Source organism: Chenopodium album, chromosome 16 (genome assembly GCF_948465745.1).
Source record: "Chenopodium album chromosome 16, dcCheAlbu1.1, whole genome shotgun sequence".
Classification (NCBI taxonomy): Eukaryota; Viridiplantae; Streptophyta; class Magnoliopsida; order Caryophyllales; family Amaranthaceae; genus Chenopodium; species Chenopodium album.
In genome coordinates this window covers 43066393-43082808 of record NC_137849.1, presented here as the reverse complement: position 1 = coordinate 43082808, position 16416 = coordinate 43066393, and the positions used below count along the sequence as shown (strand labels likewise).

Sequence of the window (16416 nt, the reverse complement as noted above, 5' to 3'; positions counted from 1 at the left end):
ATAAAACATTCTTTTTTCAGTAACCTCTCTTTATTTTTTCAATAATATTATCTCTACTTTTTAATAATAGTCTATTAATAACTAATGGTCCTCAGAAAACCCCTTACTTTTGTCTCACTCCTCAAATTTATACCCCACTATCTAGTTATTCAACTAACCTTCCTAAAGGTCCGTAAAATTCAAAACGTTTCATTTATTTAAACACGGAGGAAGTACCTAGCTAAATTCTAATATTCATGAATTACTTATGAATAACATCTCAGTTGTTTAGGAAGCCATTTTAATATTTTAATATTTGCTTTTCGCCTCAGGCCTCCAAAATGTCCGAGATAGCAATGGCTACCTCAAGCCGAGATACGATATGACATTTTCTTTGTACCTATGAGGAAAAGAAAACACGACTCTTCATCCGATAGATGGTCATTCATTCACGTGCGAGAGACAAATAAGTGTTCAGCAGTCAGCACAATTGCCAACCCATCCCTTGTTCTTACGGCCTAACTTCCATTGTTCCATTTCCATTACATTAATTTACTTGTATTACCTTCCAAATTTTAGTAAATCTTTCAATGTCCAATAATATTAGTACCATACTCCATATTACTAAACACTAATTCGTGGATAATGCATTGTTAGGAACAAATAATGAATTATAACTTACTTTATTATTTTGTCATTGTGATAACATTTAGGACAATTGCGAATGCTAAAGCAAGATCATTAATAAAGTAAGTAAATCTATTATAATACTCCATGATAAGGTTAATTAATTTTTTATGAAAGCAAGTTGCTTCGGTATCAAATAAATGGAAAACAAGATGCTTTCTCCTTTCAATCCTTTTTTACTAGGTTTTTGCCTGATTTTCCTACCGCAATATTGTGCGCGAATATTGGCATACTTAATAAGGGATATACGATGACTGAAGAGTGATATAAAATAAAATTAATAAAATTTTATATCTTTTTATGTTACTGATAGTTGATATTCGAACTATATTATAACGTGTAACCAATTATTCTGACATGTAGATACTTTTAAGTTTAAATACATTACAGGTGTCTGAATCTCAATACACATTTGAAATCTTAAAACTCATTGAAGACTCGGATGCCTACATTCATATGTAACTAGGTTGTGTTCATTCTTACCTATATACAAAAGCAAACAAATCACTAAAATTTTGTTCCCAATCAATTAGCTATTAAGTAATTTCCAATTATCAAATTTAATAATACTAGAGAAATATTAGTTGCGAATTAGATCATATCAATAATTATATAACATGATTTAGCTAAACTTGAGGTACAGGTTGACTGGACATATTAAGAAATTTTTGCGCCGGAATCCATTCACCCCTAGTATACGTACTTCACTACTTATTGATCGATCAAGCTCACTATTGATCATGAATTAATTAATAGGTTTATGCATAACAATATGTCAAAGTCATACCATATTTCTTTGTTAACAATATGACTTCCAAGAACTCTTGATAACTTAGAATGTATCTAAGAACCTTCTATGTTATGAAATTATTAGTTTATTAACTACAATAAACTAAACTTAGTACTCCATTTGCAAAAATACTCCTATCAAATAGTCCGAGATTCCTAATTCCAAAGTTTAGCTCATACATAAAAGATGGATCGAGGCACAAACCTCAAAAAAGCACTTACTAATCTAAAATTAAAAAATTAAACACAATTTCTAGTGTTTAGGATCTGTTTGGCAAGGAAGTCCCCTATTGGTTAAGGCCATGTGAGCTTTTTTCATTAACCAATAGATTCCATTTAAAATTGTACGAATAATGTTTTTATTTAATATTACTTTTGGTAGGTTTACTTGTTAGACAAACATGACCGTAGCTTAAGGAGAATAAATTAATTAATTAAGGTCATATTAGTCTTAATAATTTGGGTAAAATATGTACTTTGTATGAAAAAGCAAGGACAAGTGTCAATGATCAAGCTAATGATATAAAGAGTCGTTTCCAAGAAAAAATACATTATTTAATTATCTTAACAATATGGAATTACCAATTCTTTAATTATTTTTTGATGGGATAGTATTTTGTTTACTAGGTTACTAGGTAAGAGACACTAAAATATATATATATATATATATATATATATATATATATATATGTATATATATATATATATATATTATATTCAATTAAGGATTAAATTTGGTCTACACCATTACAATATCATATTTCATTTACACCACATACATAGAATATAAATGTGAATTGATGATTGAAGATCTAATTTATTGTTTTAGTATTCTCTTGTAAAAAAAAATATTAAGAAATTCTACTTCTTTGTAAATAATTAATCTTAGAATTTAACTCAAAACCTCTTACTTCTTACTTCATATTATGTTAGGAATTACAATGCACTATACAAAGATGGTATTCAAACACACATAAAAGGTTGCATATGATTGATATGAATATGCTATATCTGTTGTATATTATGTGTAATTTTTGGGTATTATTTGTAAGATATGAAATATTTCAAAGTTGCACATTATATGTACCGGAGGTATTATGATATTAAATGCTCACAAATATATAAGGGTGATCATTACAAAAATACCATACGAGTATATAACTATGTGATTTTCTATACACCCAAAAAATAATCAAGCCAAAATGTTATTAGCAAGTACAATTAGGCCAAAATTTAAAAGTTATTACTCCTAGCAAATTATGACTAGGGATGCCTCCTATGTAAGTTACATAATCCAAACATACTATGTTCAAGTTGGCATAGCACTTGTGTGACTATAAAAGCTCATAGTATGCTGATTGGTTCTATCTATGGAAAGTTAACCAATGAAATGAAATAATACAATATACGAGTAATCTTTAAGAAACGTTAGCATAGCAAGTCCAACAAGCTAGGGATAGGTAAAGTTCATCCTACCTTCAGGGAACATGAACAAGAAATTGTTATATACACCCAAGTATACGGTGCACCTATGAGTAGTTTGTTCACATTTTGATAATTGTTTTTCATTTAATCATTAAATAAAGAGCAAAAACTAATTTTGGATTAGTTGGACATATGATACATTCTGGTGTATATAAAAAATTTCAAGTTTAAGCCAAGTTGATGTTACCAATTCATGATTGCAACTGTGAGGAGTTTATGTTACAGCCTTACAGGTGAATGGATTATGTTATAGCCCATTCCGTCTTATTCACTTCCACCTCCGGTGACATCGCGTTTTCAACAGTTTTCGTAGGTTAATCGAGCATTGGCTAAGCAAGCTTTTGACAAATAACAGATCATGTTTGTGGATTGAGAAACTATGACTTTTGGGAAGCGTTAATAACTAGCATACTTGAATAGGATGGAGGTTTACACTGATGTTCAATGCTTATCTAATGCTTTCTGTTACTTGTACAGTTGTACTCGCTTATATATATATATATATATATTTTACGGCTTGTACTGGCTTATATGCGTAAACAGAAGTAGGTATCAAGTAGCAATGAAATCAAAGAACACAAATTTCTCGTACGAGTTTTTCATTATTGTTAGGGATTACAGCAATAACAGTTCAAAATAATACTGTACCAATGAGGTATTGGCCTAATTGCAAATACTGAGCTACTACGTACCTATCCCTGGCCATTTGTAGAGCGTCATGCTCTTGACTTTTTCGGTGCCAAAAATATAAATATTTTGACTTCTGAAAAGAAATTTAAGGAAAAAAACATATTCCTCCTCCCTCTCGTGACCCATCTCTCATGCTTCATCTTCTTCCTCCTTCCTCGATCCCCACCCACCTTAATCTCTTAACGGACTAAACCACCCACCATTTCGGCAGCTTTGCCGCCAAATCCAATGAAATTCCGAGAGGAGGGGGGGAGGGGGGAATGAAATTAGGGGAATGGTTAACCCTAAAGAATAGGTGTTTGTCATTTGCTTGTGTGATATCCTTCCTCTATTGATTTTACCATGGATTTTGGTCATGAGCTTCGTTTCTACTTAGTCTCCATTGAAGCAGCTTTGAAGATTTTTTTTCTTAAAATGGCAAAAATACCCTTGTTCTAACATGAGAAATGACAAGTTTATAACTGTGATATATGAACAAGTTTATCACAGAGATAAACGTGTATTTGCTCAACAAAAACTATAAGGCCTAAAGTTGACTAACACTTGCAAAGATAAAAATTCGTTTTTCATAACCAAAAAAAAAAAAGAGGAAGCAAACCTATTTCAAGCCTTTTTTTTTCAGAAAAATCAAAAAGAGTGGCAAGGACTGTATAAACAATCTTTTAGCCTTTCAGAACTTCTCATCATAAATTGCCAGAGAACTTACAAGTAACATTCGTCATAAGATACAGAAATATGAAACCCTATTACTCTATTAGCATGCTAGATCAGTTGTTGCAAACCAACCATCCCCTTCCCCGCTCCCCTCCTCTCTCTCTTAATTTCATCATAACCCCCTTTTCCGACAAACCTATCACTATCGATATTGAGATAAAAAATTATTTCATGTAAATTAGTACCCCCTCTGTGTTGCATGGAGGTGAGGACAAAACAGATGCACGGAAGAAAGTAACTAATCTAACCTCAACAGCAAACAGCTTCACATTCCACACAAGATGGTCCAGGCCGAGATCAAGTAATCTCAGACTTAAGCAAGGGTGAATTTCTACGGATTTGTGATCTATACTTGCTTGTAGAAAAGTACATAGGCCTGGTCATGTAAAACCTTGCTAGTTGGTACTGGAGTGACAGATGCATCGTCAAATCGTATCCATTGCCCATCAGGATAACAAGCATCAGCTGTATAATGCCCCTTTGAAGGGTCCCTCCCATGGTGAGTAATTGTAGCCACAAGTTTATATTTCCTACCCTGTACAATAAAATGCCACAAACATAAAATCAGATTCAAGCTGCCTTTCTCCAATAATGATAATTCTTTATCACCAAATAATGATTCAAAAACTCCATTTTGAAGAGATAAGAAAGTGTGCTAACTAAAGAAAGAACACAAATTATTTTTCTGCAAGCTCTAAAATCTCGAGAAAAGATGCACAAGGAAAATTTGTATTCCACGGCTAGCATTATTTTAACACGAGGAAATCTTAGCATTTCTATAATTCTATCGACTTATAGGAATACATATATTGTTGGATATCTATAAGTTATGACGTATATACTTGTAGACATTCAACAAAAATTGCACGCTTTCATCCAGTACTTATGATTGAAAAAAGGATGTTTAACAATGGAATTCTCATAAAATCTACTTATTAGAACTTGAATTGTAGGTTAAATATTGAATTCTTAAGCAAAGAGTTTCACACACAACTGTGCCAGCAACCCTTGTATATACAGTCAACGTTTATGAATTAGTCTATGTTAGTTTAGTCAAGGGGTAAGAACTACAGAGCTTCATTAAAAATACTGGCAACAATATATTGGTAATTAAGTCCAAGTACTGATAACATTGTTACAATCAATCATGTGTTTAGAGACTTTAGACTATTAACCATTGAAAATTCAAAACAATGCGTTAGCTAGTGTTCACAATGGTAGATCTCACCAAAGGTAATCATTTTTCAGCCACATAAAGAGAGTTAATAGGGGAGGGGATCATGTAGGCTAGATAGGTGAGTGATTAGGGAGTTCAAATTAAATGATAAATTGAGCTTACCTCAGTTGTAGGTGACACAAGGAGTTGTGAGCTTAACACAAACTCAAGGGGAAAATGAACGGGCTTGTGCAATTTCGTACTCCCTTGACTCCCATAGCTGAAGCGCATCAGGTGCAGTATCATAATCTTAGACAAGGTTTGTATTTTGACAGATTTGCTAGCTGTCACCAATCCAGCCTAAACAATACATTGTACACGTAAGCATTTAACCAGTATTTTGCAATATAGATGAAAGTAGAAAAACAATCTTAAACATGCAATCATATTTCTACCAAGTTAAGTTCCTCGACAAGCCATATCTTTGCAAACAGCATGCTCAAGCTCAGTATAATTAGGGAATTAGTATCAGTAACTCATCATAAATAAAATAAAAGGGCTGCACAGAGAAATGCAAAAAGGAGCCATAGCATTTTAAAAAGTCACAAGTACCATACGACTTCATCCCACTCAAAGTTCATTTGGTGACGAGAGACTATCAGAACAAAAGAAGGAGAAAAAAAACAGGGCATTCCTGAGCCCATAATAATTTACGGGAGAAGAAAAGAAAGGGGCAGCCAGCCAAAAACATTCAGAGCAATCAGCAGAAAAGCTGACTGGAGCTACTAGTGCTCAAAATAAAGCACCAGCTGCTTCATGGCCTTCATCCTGTCATGAATAATGCCTCAAAGTTTTAGATCTTAATTCAGTGAATTACATCTGCGAATTTCAAATCTAAGTTTTACTCCAGGAACCTTAGATCTAAGGGGTTCATGCTAGACTCACCAGAAACTGTCATGTCCATTTTCATACTGCCGGGTCCATTAGGTTGTGTCAATACAGAGCATTAGAGGGATATAGCTATCACACCTTTTACACTATTGTTACTCAAACTTCATCCAGACACATTTGATGGCACGGGTAAATTTATTAGAGAGGGCTCAATATTTTATAAAGGAATAACAAAGCAAAAAAATGATAGGAAAAGCAAAATGATGATGTAAGGAAAAAGATATGATCATTCCCAATTTCACAACAAAACATAATCTTTGATCTCCAAGAGTCTCCTAGGCCCCAAGGGAATTACGATGGTAGTCACACATCAACAAACAATTCGAGGGCATAAGAACCCCAATATTAAATTGCAAAATTGCCCAAATCTCCCATTGACTGGCAAAAATAAGAATTTTCTGCAGACATGAAATTGGATTGGGCATATAGTATAAACTATAATCATTTATTATAATAATAAAAGGGGGCTAAGTAAAAAAAAGTTCCTACAATATAGTCGATCATACTCTACACTTCTTTATGCAAGACTTGCTAAAGATACAGACAATCACACGACATTAATAATAGAATTATCATTACTGAAACACTGGAGGGTGGCTTATAGGCTATAGCATGTGAATCGCACAAATTGTCAAGATATTTGATTTGAGTGGCATTGCATCAATGGCCTTCAAACATGTTAGGATATAAGAGAGAAACAGAATACCACATTTCAGTAAAATGAAAACGCAAGGGATGAAGATCCATACAAAAATTAACGGAACAGAATGAGCATCGAAAACATCATCTGGACAACCCAAATTAAGATCATTAACCGTTTATGTACCTTCCCAGTGTTTGAAGCTCGGTAACCTTCGAGTGCTTCTTGTGCACAAAACTGGCGAAGTGCATCCTCTATCGTGTGGACAGCCTCAGGAAAAATATCAAGATGAAGCAAGAGATATGGCTGAATTGTAGCAGAGGCTTTGTTTCCTGCTTAGCAGAGACATAGAAACCCATAATCAGTTTTTTTTTTTTTTTTTTTTTTTTTTTTTTTTTTTTTTTTTTTTAATATAAAAAAGGTCCATGACTAAAGCTGCTGAACGCTTCCATGCATCTCAGAGTTGACCCATCAATGCAAAGACAGGATACAAAATTCAGAACCTTAACATAAACAATTGCAAGAGAAACCTTTGCAGATTCAGGGTCTACATAAATTATACAGCTACAAAATCTTTACAGCAGCAATTGCAGCACACTCAGAATCAATTGGCTACAGCAATACAAAAACTGTTGGGAAAAAAAAAAAAAAACAATTAAAAAGAAAACTATTCCATCAAAAGAGCATTGGTGGCCAAATTTGTATGGACAAGGAAAAATCAAATCAGTGTCAAGCTGAGGAAATTCCCAATGCACTAAAAATTGCAAAGGGATCCAGCAACTACAAAATGGTGATCAATGGTAATCTAGTCTTTGTTCATTTTACCTCTCCAAATAACCTGATTTCAGATTAACCCAGCAGACCCCAAACGCAAGGAACTAATGAAGGACCCAAAGTATTAAAAAAAAAAAAAAAAAATACGGAGTGAAAAAAAGGATGGCTACTAAAATTCGTCTTCAATCAATCTTTGAAGTAACTGTTTAACCAAAATAACCCTGTCCATTAAGGCTCAAGCTTCTACTCCTTTAAGCAATCAACACAGAGGAAAAAAGTCCACAATTGTCCAACCCCAGCATCATGAACAAATACTTCCAAGTAGAAGACCACTTCGACTTTCCAAGAATAGGTATGACATAAAATTACAAATTTCCAATCCTTAAGTTCGAAGTGACTTTTGTTTTTCTTTTCTTTTTTCCCAAGTTCCAACTTATATACTTCCTCCGTTTTTTAAATATTGCACCACTTACCTTTTAAGGAAATAGCACAAATATTGCACCATTTCTATTTTAGGAAAAGAAATATTTGTGTTCATACTACAAATACCAAATATACCCTTTCTTTTTCACACTTGATTTTTTAGTTTATGTATACCATCACATGGACAATCTTGTATTTTTACCTTTCTTTCTCATCCTTTTTTCCACTACCAAAAATCTTGTGCTAAACTCCTATGGTGCAATAAGAAAGGAACGGAGGAAGTATGTGATTCCAAATTTATTTCAAATATGTTCGTCACTAATTCTATTCTTTAAGGTGTCCCCACAAACAAATCTCATCTCTGTACATACAGCTTCAAAACATATTTTCTTCCTAAATGCCCAGCAATTTGACATAATACATCAGTGCTAATCTGTCTTGTGGAATTTACCCTTTAACTCAACGCAATACAAATGCTCTCCATTTAAGCCACTCTGACTTAATTCCGTTAGCCACATCTTCAATATCTCCACTCCTTTTAAAGATTGCTGTTATGGACTAACTTAGTATTTTCAGATTTAAAGACTAATTAAGAGATAAAAGCTTGATAATTTAGATTAATAATGACAGAATTTGGATACAAAAGGATAGACTAATAGCTTAAGGCTATCACTCTCTTGATAACTTTAGGTTATCACTCTCCTAGTAACTTCAGGTTACTACTCTCAACATTTTTCCTCACAATTCACAAAAATCCTAATGCATATACTATCCCCTCTTTATACTAAGGAGTAAGGACTACTAACCTAAAACCATATAAACTTTCCAAATTGCCCTTCCTAAGGTTAATCTATTACAATTGCTTGACCCAAGATACTTTTACACGCAGCAACTCATTGCCATCTAATGTTATTACATCGTCATTGGACTCCCTTTTAGTACTACAATCAACACTACATGTAATAGGTTTGCCTCCTACTTAGTCTAAACCCTCCAGATATTAGCTTCTATCTCCATCACACTAATCTAGCATAACCTCAAATCATGTCTTGTCCACCACTCCAATATCATCCCAAACATAGTGTCTTGTCCTATATAGACTATGTTAGTTCATCTAACATTACTGTGAACAATGTATGGAAAAAGCTCAAGGAGCAGGCACACAAAATAAGACAGCTAGAGAGATTTGCTTACATGTGCCTAATGCACCTCATGTTCACCTCTTTGAATGCTAGATGAATTAACATAGTCAATACAGAACAAGAACCTAATCGCCTAGCACCTTCGGCGCACCTTTTTATACATTGATTGTGAATATAAAAGGTCAAAGTTTAGCCCAATTGTCATAGGAAAATCATTTGATACTCTCCCACAAATACTCACATTTTTCCTCATATCTTCATAAATATACCCAATTAAGCCAATATTACATAGGATACCATTTTTGTCATTGCCATCAAAGCACATCTCTTGACACAATGGTATTAAATCTCAACAACGCATCGTGACCGCATTGTAATATCACAACTGTTTTAAGAGCAACAGAAAACAATCCGCATTTCCCAATAAAGTGATTCCACAACGTGATCATAAGCAAGAAATAAAATCATGCACAACATCTTGTCCACCCAGGCATAAGTGTTCTAATAATAAATGAAATTCATGTTCAAATCCTTTAACCTTGACTCCACGCCCTATAATATTGCATCATTAGCTGAGCAATGCATCTTTGTTCTTCTTGTAAATTGGGATCAAGGTGCTCGTTCAGTCTTTCTCAACATTTGGCCATATGCTTCCTATAAATTCATTCTATTCAAAGCCTTCTCTACCTCAAATTCTGTATTCTCCACACATCAACCCAATCGACTAATTTCGTGATCCGCAATACAGATGTTTAACCTCCACTTGACTTCCTTTAAACAGATTGAAATCTATAATTGATCTCCTTTGGATTAGAATACTAAGATTTATACCCGTCATAAACTTAACCATACAAAGATCCTTCATTAAACATTTGTCTTTTCAAAGATATCATATAGATATGTTTTCTCCTTCCCTTTAGCCCATTTTATTATAAAACTCTTGATGTAGACCCTTGTCTTTGTCTCTCAAACAACTTATTTTGCTTTAACATTAGTTTCTTTGTAATTGACAAGTTTCTCATCATTTCTACAATATCCTAATGCCATATAGGATTTCAATTTCTCCTTAATTACTAGGTTTAGATCCTCATTCCACTAACGCTTTCCCAATTGACTCTCCTGAAACCTGATTTGCTACTACAATTAAAACATTGGCATTACCTTCTTTTACACTTCAACATCTTATTCTTGGCTTCCCTTGACTTTCCGTTCTTCTTAAACTAGCTTTCAAATTAACATATAAAATAGGATCCTACAGTGGCAGCTACCCTCTCCTTGAATGATCTATAAGCAAAGACATAAAAGATAAAATAAAAAAAAAGGGAAATATATTCGGTTATTAAAATTAAAATAAAAAATAAAAAATAAAAAAAAAGGAAACATAAAAAATAAATAAATAGGGGGGAGCAGCAAAAAATAATTAAATATACGCCAACAACCCCATGCAAAACACTAAAGAAGAAAAGCTAAGATCTTAATGCATGAATGTGACCAAGTCATATCATACCCTTTGCCTTCACAACACTCTTCAATTGTCCGCCAAAAATTGCACTTAGTTCTGATGGAACAAAGCTTTGAGTTCTTGTCACTGCAGACTTATTTTTAGGACCAACAGTTTCCCATTCATCATCTTCTGATGATGATACCAGCGAATACTTCCGTGCAGCTATGCCAGAATTTTGCCCACCTAACTTAAGTAGTTCATCATGCATTTGGTCCATGACAAAGCTCAAAAACTCTTGAGCATCTTCTTGCCTGTATGAAAAGAGCTCATTAATACGGTGCTTCCAACTAATTGAAATCACAATCATGGCTACAAACTATTCTCAACAAGAAACAAAAGGTAAACAAAGACTCGTTGCCAAGCCCAAAAGAGGAAAAATGATCTCTGATAGCTTCACTATCAGAGCCTACAATCCTTGAATCTAATCAACAAGATAACAGGAAAACCAAAGAAATAAAACCTCTTTCTGTTGTATCTCTTTTTTCAACACAGAAGTTGCCTTCTAGGCTCAAGAAAAGCAACATGCAGCTACGGCAATTAGCAATAAAAAAAATTTAAGGAAAGAATGAATTTACATTTTCTAGAGGCAAAAGCAAGAAAAAAAAAAACTAGTTTTGAGCCACACTCATGCATATTAAGAAAGCTAGTAGAGGGTGGGCCAAAGGGTGGTTAAATATGAGTAAACAAATTGAAAGCAGATAGTGAAAGGGTAATAATATTCAGTTCAGGAATTTTGAGACAATAACGATTAATGAGATGGATTGAGAAAAGGAAGTCACAAAAAGTTAGAAATACACTTCAACTGCAAAGGGTGCAGCCATGTTTACTTATCATAAATAAATGGAAGGTAAATTAAGAATGTCGCAAAATAGCACAGGGAAACAGGAAAGTATACTGCATCCATATCATAATCTGGACAGCCATAATTGTGTCCATGACTTCATATATATCTGAGTTATCAAATTTGAAGCAAGACATAAAGTATTCAAGAGAGGTTGAAAAAGAAGAAAACACACCTCGTCCTGCCAGAGAAACCACTTGGCACGTCTGGAGTAAATTTTTTCACCACATCTTCAAACATCGCAGGGCTAAAAGGCCTGCCAGTATCAACAATATTTGGATCTCTTGTCTTAGAACTTGAGCCATGAGGTATGTCAAACTCCGATACAAAATCCACGAATGCAATCAATGTTGGATAATCAACCTAAAATAACACACACAGGGTAAGATTTTCAAAAATAATATCTAACTTTACAGTTTACATACAAGCAATTAAAATAATACCTTCGGGATATCACGAGTTCGAAGTTCCTGCAAGAGCTTCAGAAAAGGGGAGCAGGATAAAAGTGCTTGCAAAGTCGCATTAAGGAAACATAAATTCCCAGCATTGATTAAGCCCCTGGGAAGCAAATCACAAGTGGTAGCAATGCTACCATTAGCAGCTTTTTTCAGGTCATCTTTCAAAGGAATAGACTTAAGTGATGCATCATGAACACCATTAGAATATCTCTCCTTCAACCTAATATCCTGACAACCTTGAGATGAACTTAAGAATTGTTGTGAAGAAACAGTTGCATCATTATTTGTGAGGCCTGCAGAAGTTAGATCATGACTTCCACCTTTGATTTGTTTTAGGCCATTAGCTAGTTGGTGAGAATGTTCAGAACTATGGATGCTTCCATTTTCTTTTAAGACGGTTCTAGATACTGGAACAACGTCATTTAAATGCACAGGACCATCAACTTTCTTGACAGAATCAGATGATTTCACAGAAGGTAGCTTAGTTCCAGTTTCACCATTTTCACTGCTCGAGAATGCTCCTGTCACCAAAGACAATGAACCAAACTGGAGTTCTTCTTTGCGTAAAGGTACTTTAGAATTCTCAGATGGTTTATTGTTTATCGACCTTAACTCTTCTTCAGTAAAAGATCCAAACAGTATCATCTGCAGAGCAAATAATAACCACATAAGCAGAATGATTATAAATATAACCCAACTCTGCTAGCCCAGAGCTAACTTTGGACTCAAAAGGGAACACAGCTATTCTTATGAAATTGAAAACACAACAAGAGAGCAAGGCAACATTTATAGTCAGATAAGCATAAATTATTTTTACTTAAGATACCGAAAACACTATACACCATTGCCCCCTCAATTTAAGAGAGTAAATAATACAGAAATACTCCTATGATGTTCTCATTTTTATTTTGCACAATATCAAGATGTGTCTTTGACATTAATATCTTAAATTTATTTGTTAAAAAATCATTTAAATTTGGTATTATAAAACTACACATTAACTCGAATCTAACAATATCTCATGAGAAATTTATCAAAGTATTTACAGTTTGACCATGAAAATTCAAAACAGGAACATCATTTTGGGACAGAGGGAGTAGGTTAAAAAGGTACCAATGGGGGGTATCAGTCATGCACACTGGTCTCAAGAATCCATTGGTCTCAAGTATCACCAACGGGGAGTTGAGGATAAAACAAAGCTCAAGCCCATAAACTATAAGGGAAAAAAAAATGACAAGTGTCACTCACATGTGACCAGAAGCTGTACTTTCAAGAATCCATTGGTTTTTTTCCAACACATTCGCCCCACGAAACCATCTTCCACACTCACATTATCCTTTTCAATGCTTGAAGAACACCTTTCAGACTTTCACTATACAAGGCTAAACCCACATCATTCCAAACACACCTAACGATATGTGCCAAACAGAACTCCCACCAGAAAAGGACTAAAGATGACTAACCGACTCAAAATTATTAACCAAACACCATTCTAACATATACAAAATTAAACCAACAAAACCCTAACAAATTCATTTACAATCCCACCTGAGTATCACAATTTTCACCCAATTCCAATTCAAATATTAAAAAAAAAAAAAAACAAAAACTTTCCGACTTCAATGAGTTAATAAAGCAATGAGCGATGAATTCCACAAATTCTACATCAAATGCACAGCAAACAATAAAATTATAATTAAAAGTGACATTAAAAAAGACAAAAATATAGAAATACCTCAGAATTGTTCATGATGCACAGAAAAAACTGGACTGAATGTACTATGAGTATGAGAATGGGTAATTAGAATACTATAATAAAGGGTTATAAGAGAAGACATGAAAAAAAGCAGGGAATTTAAGAGAGAGGAAAGAAAAGGGCTTTTAATGGCAGAAATAGGCAACTCTGATTCAACTGATCTTCCAAAAAGTATACGTTGATCATCGACTGAAAATAAAATTTAATGGGTAAAATCAATAAATCAGAAATTTCGAACAAAACCCAGAAAAAAAGAAGCAAACTTTAGAACTCAAATTCAAGGGTATTGTTTAGTGAAGAAGGGTAAAGCTTACCAAAGTTTCGGTATTTGCGACGGCTCAACCGCAGTTCAACTGCGGACGGAGGAGAGAGAAAGTGGGGAGGAGAGAGAGTGAGAGAAAGAGGTGAAAGATGGAAGTGTAAAGGTTGAAGAAGGCTGGAAAAATGAGGAGCCAATGTTGATGTGATTGCGAGAGAAGGGAGAGTTTAGAGGCTTAGGTTTTTTTTGAGGGGTGGGGTAAGGGAGGACATCGGGGGTGAAAGTGTGACTTTTTTTTTGGTTACCGGTTGTTAAGCCGGTGCGTCGGATAAAATACTACTCCGTATATGGAGTAGGAATTCACGATGAGATTATACTATAGTTCTGTAACTTTTAGGCTTGAGGTCGGAGAATAAAATAAAAATTAAAAAATTGTACGAATATGTGTTTTAGACTTAATATATGGTAATTGATATAGTAGGGAAATCTTGATTAATTGTAATTTTGTTGTAATTGTACTTCGTATTTTTTTTATTTTTTTTAACGGTACTTCGTATTTGTTATGTGACTCATACTTATCTTGTATATATTAGGTATAAGGATTTAATAAATTTCACTTTGTGTAACAAAAGTTATGTTTAAAATCCATGCATATTTAATTTAAAATTATATATTTTCAAAATATCACAAGTTTATGTAGCATTCTTCATCCATAAAAATAATTAAAACATCATTGAATATCCACGTTTGTTAAAGTTTTGGTGCACTCAACGATCACATTTTGGCTACACAATCTACTTCTCCTCTTATCCCCTCCCTTGTCCCTTCCTGTGTCTCCCTTAATAACCCAAATTAGCCATCGTTTTCCCTCTTTTAACACATTTTTTTAAGGTAAGAAAAAGAGGAAAAGTGTTAGGCACCCCTCCTCACAAGGGGAATGCCTAGCGCATTTGAGGAGATAATGGGATACAACGACGCGTTAGTACAAAGAGTAACATCCATATTATCACTAACAAGATGTCCTACGTTTACGATCCAATCTGCTGCTCTATTTGCTTCTCTGTAAATGTGATGGATTTCCCAATGGTGAAACTTCTGGAGGAGAGCCTAGATGTCGATGATGATGTGGCTGTCCTTTTTAGAGCATTAACTACAAGGAGGTTATCGCCTTCAATCTCTTATGGTAACACATGCTGCTGCTAAATTGTTTTAAAGTGACCCGTCAAAATTAAGATTTAAAGAGTTTGAAGGAGGGGCCTTCGGGATCTTTGTATTGGGTTGGTGGGTAGGTAGTGAGAATGGGTTTGGGATCTTTGTATAGGAGATCCCGAGCTAAAAAGGAATGTATGAAAGTGCGACACTTCCACTCCTCGAGTGCAAAATGCATTCAGTGGAAAGTTTGAGAGATATTTAAAGTGTCATTTCTTAAAATTATGGAATTACGTTCTTTCCTATTATTCCATAATAAAAATAAATAAATGTAATGAGCATAAAGTTATTATTTCTAAGGTTGTTTAAAATGGGCAATAAATTCCCTAGTGGAAGTGTACTTCCTAACCAATTTATAGTTAGAGGGTGTTGCTTAATTTCTTTTGATCTTTCACATTCGAGAAATAAATGATCAACTGTCTCCGAGAAGGAATATAATTACAAAGGTGCATTCACCAAAAGAAATGATTCTCATGTTTTGAAGAACGTCCCTAGCCCAAGACTGCCATGTAGCATTTGCCATAAGAAAATTTGGATCTTAAGGGGGATATCTAGTTCCATATCCAACGATGAGGCCATTTAGGCATATCTTGATTAAGATTGTGCACTATCCATGTGGCTGACTTGACTGAGAAATATCCCGAAGGGGTGAGGCCCCATACTGGTGTGTCTGTCATTTCTGTATAAGGCAAGGGAATGTCCATAATAAGAGCAACAATATATATAATTTGGCAACACGGTAACAAGTTTGGATTTGTCCCATCGCCTATTTGGAAGTATAACATCTGCAACTCTTAAGTCAATATCCACTTAATGTCCTTGTAAGTGTAAACTTTCCAGTAAGCTCCCATAGTAGCCCAATTATCTATCCAAAAATAAATGTCCTTTCCATTGCCTATTTTCCATTGAATACCTTTTCGTAAAATTTTTCTTTGTGCAAGGATAGCTTTCTGTATATG

General features: G+C 34.2%; 1 protein-coding gene across 2 annotated transcripts; it reads right to left on the bottom strand.

The window, feature by feature from the left end:
• Positions 1-3572: 3572 nt before the first annotated feature.
• LOC145586587 (ubiquitin carboxyl-terminal hydrolase 24-like) lies at positions 3573-14511 on the bottom strand. 2 transcript variants are annotated; one of them, XM_081643463.1, is made up of 8 exons: positions 14304-14511; positions 13969-14178; positions 12219-12878; positions 11951-12138; positions 10938-11185; positions 7278-7423; positions 5684-5860; positions 3574-4879 (listed from the first exon to the last, which is right to left on the bottom strand). In XM_081643463.1, exons 2-8 carry the CDS (start codon positions 13981-13983, stop codon positions 4691-4693), a joined length of 1623 nt encoding a protein of 540 aa, XP_081499589.1. In that variant the 5' UTR covers positions 13984-14178; positions 14304-14511; the 3' UTR covers positions 3574-4690. The 2 variants fall into 2 exon arrangements, with proteins under 2 accessions (XP_081499590.1, XP_081499589.1); XM_081643464.1 differs by lacking the exon at positions 13969-14178 and having other exon boundaries at positions 3573-4879.
• Positions 14512-16416: the final 1905 nt, after the last annotated feature.

Bases quoted from the DNA above. Each gene is read 5' to 3' on its own strand.
- LOC145586587 (XM_081643463.1), bottom strand. The intron at 11,186-11,950 runs GTGTGTTTTCTT...CTTTTCATACAG, and splicing joins GGTTTCTCTGGCAGGACGAG to GCAAGAAGATGCTCAAGAGT. The intron at 5,861-7,277 runs GTACATAAACGG...TGTATTGTTTAG, and splicing joins GAGCTTCAAACACTGGGAAG to GCTGGATTGGTGACAGCTAG.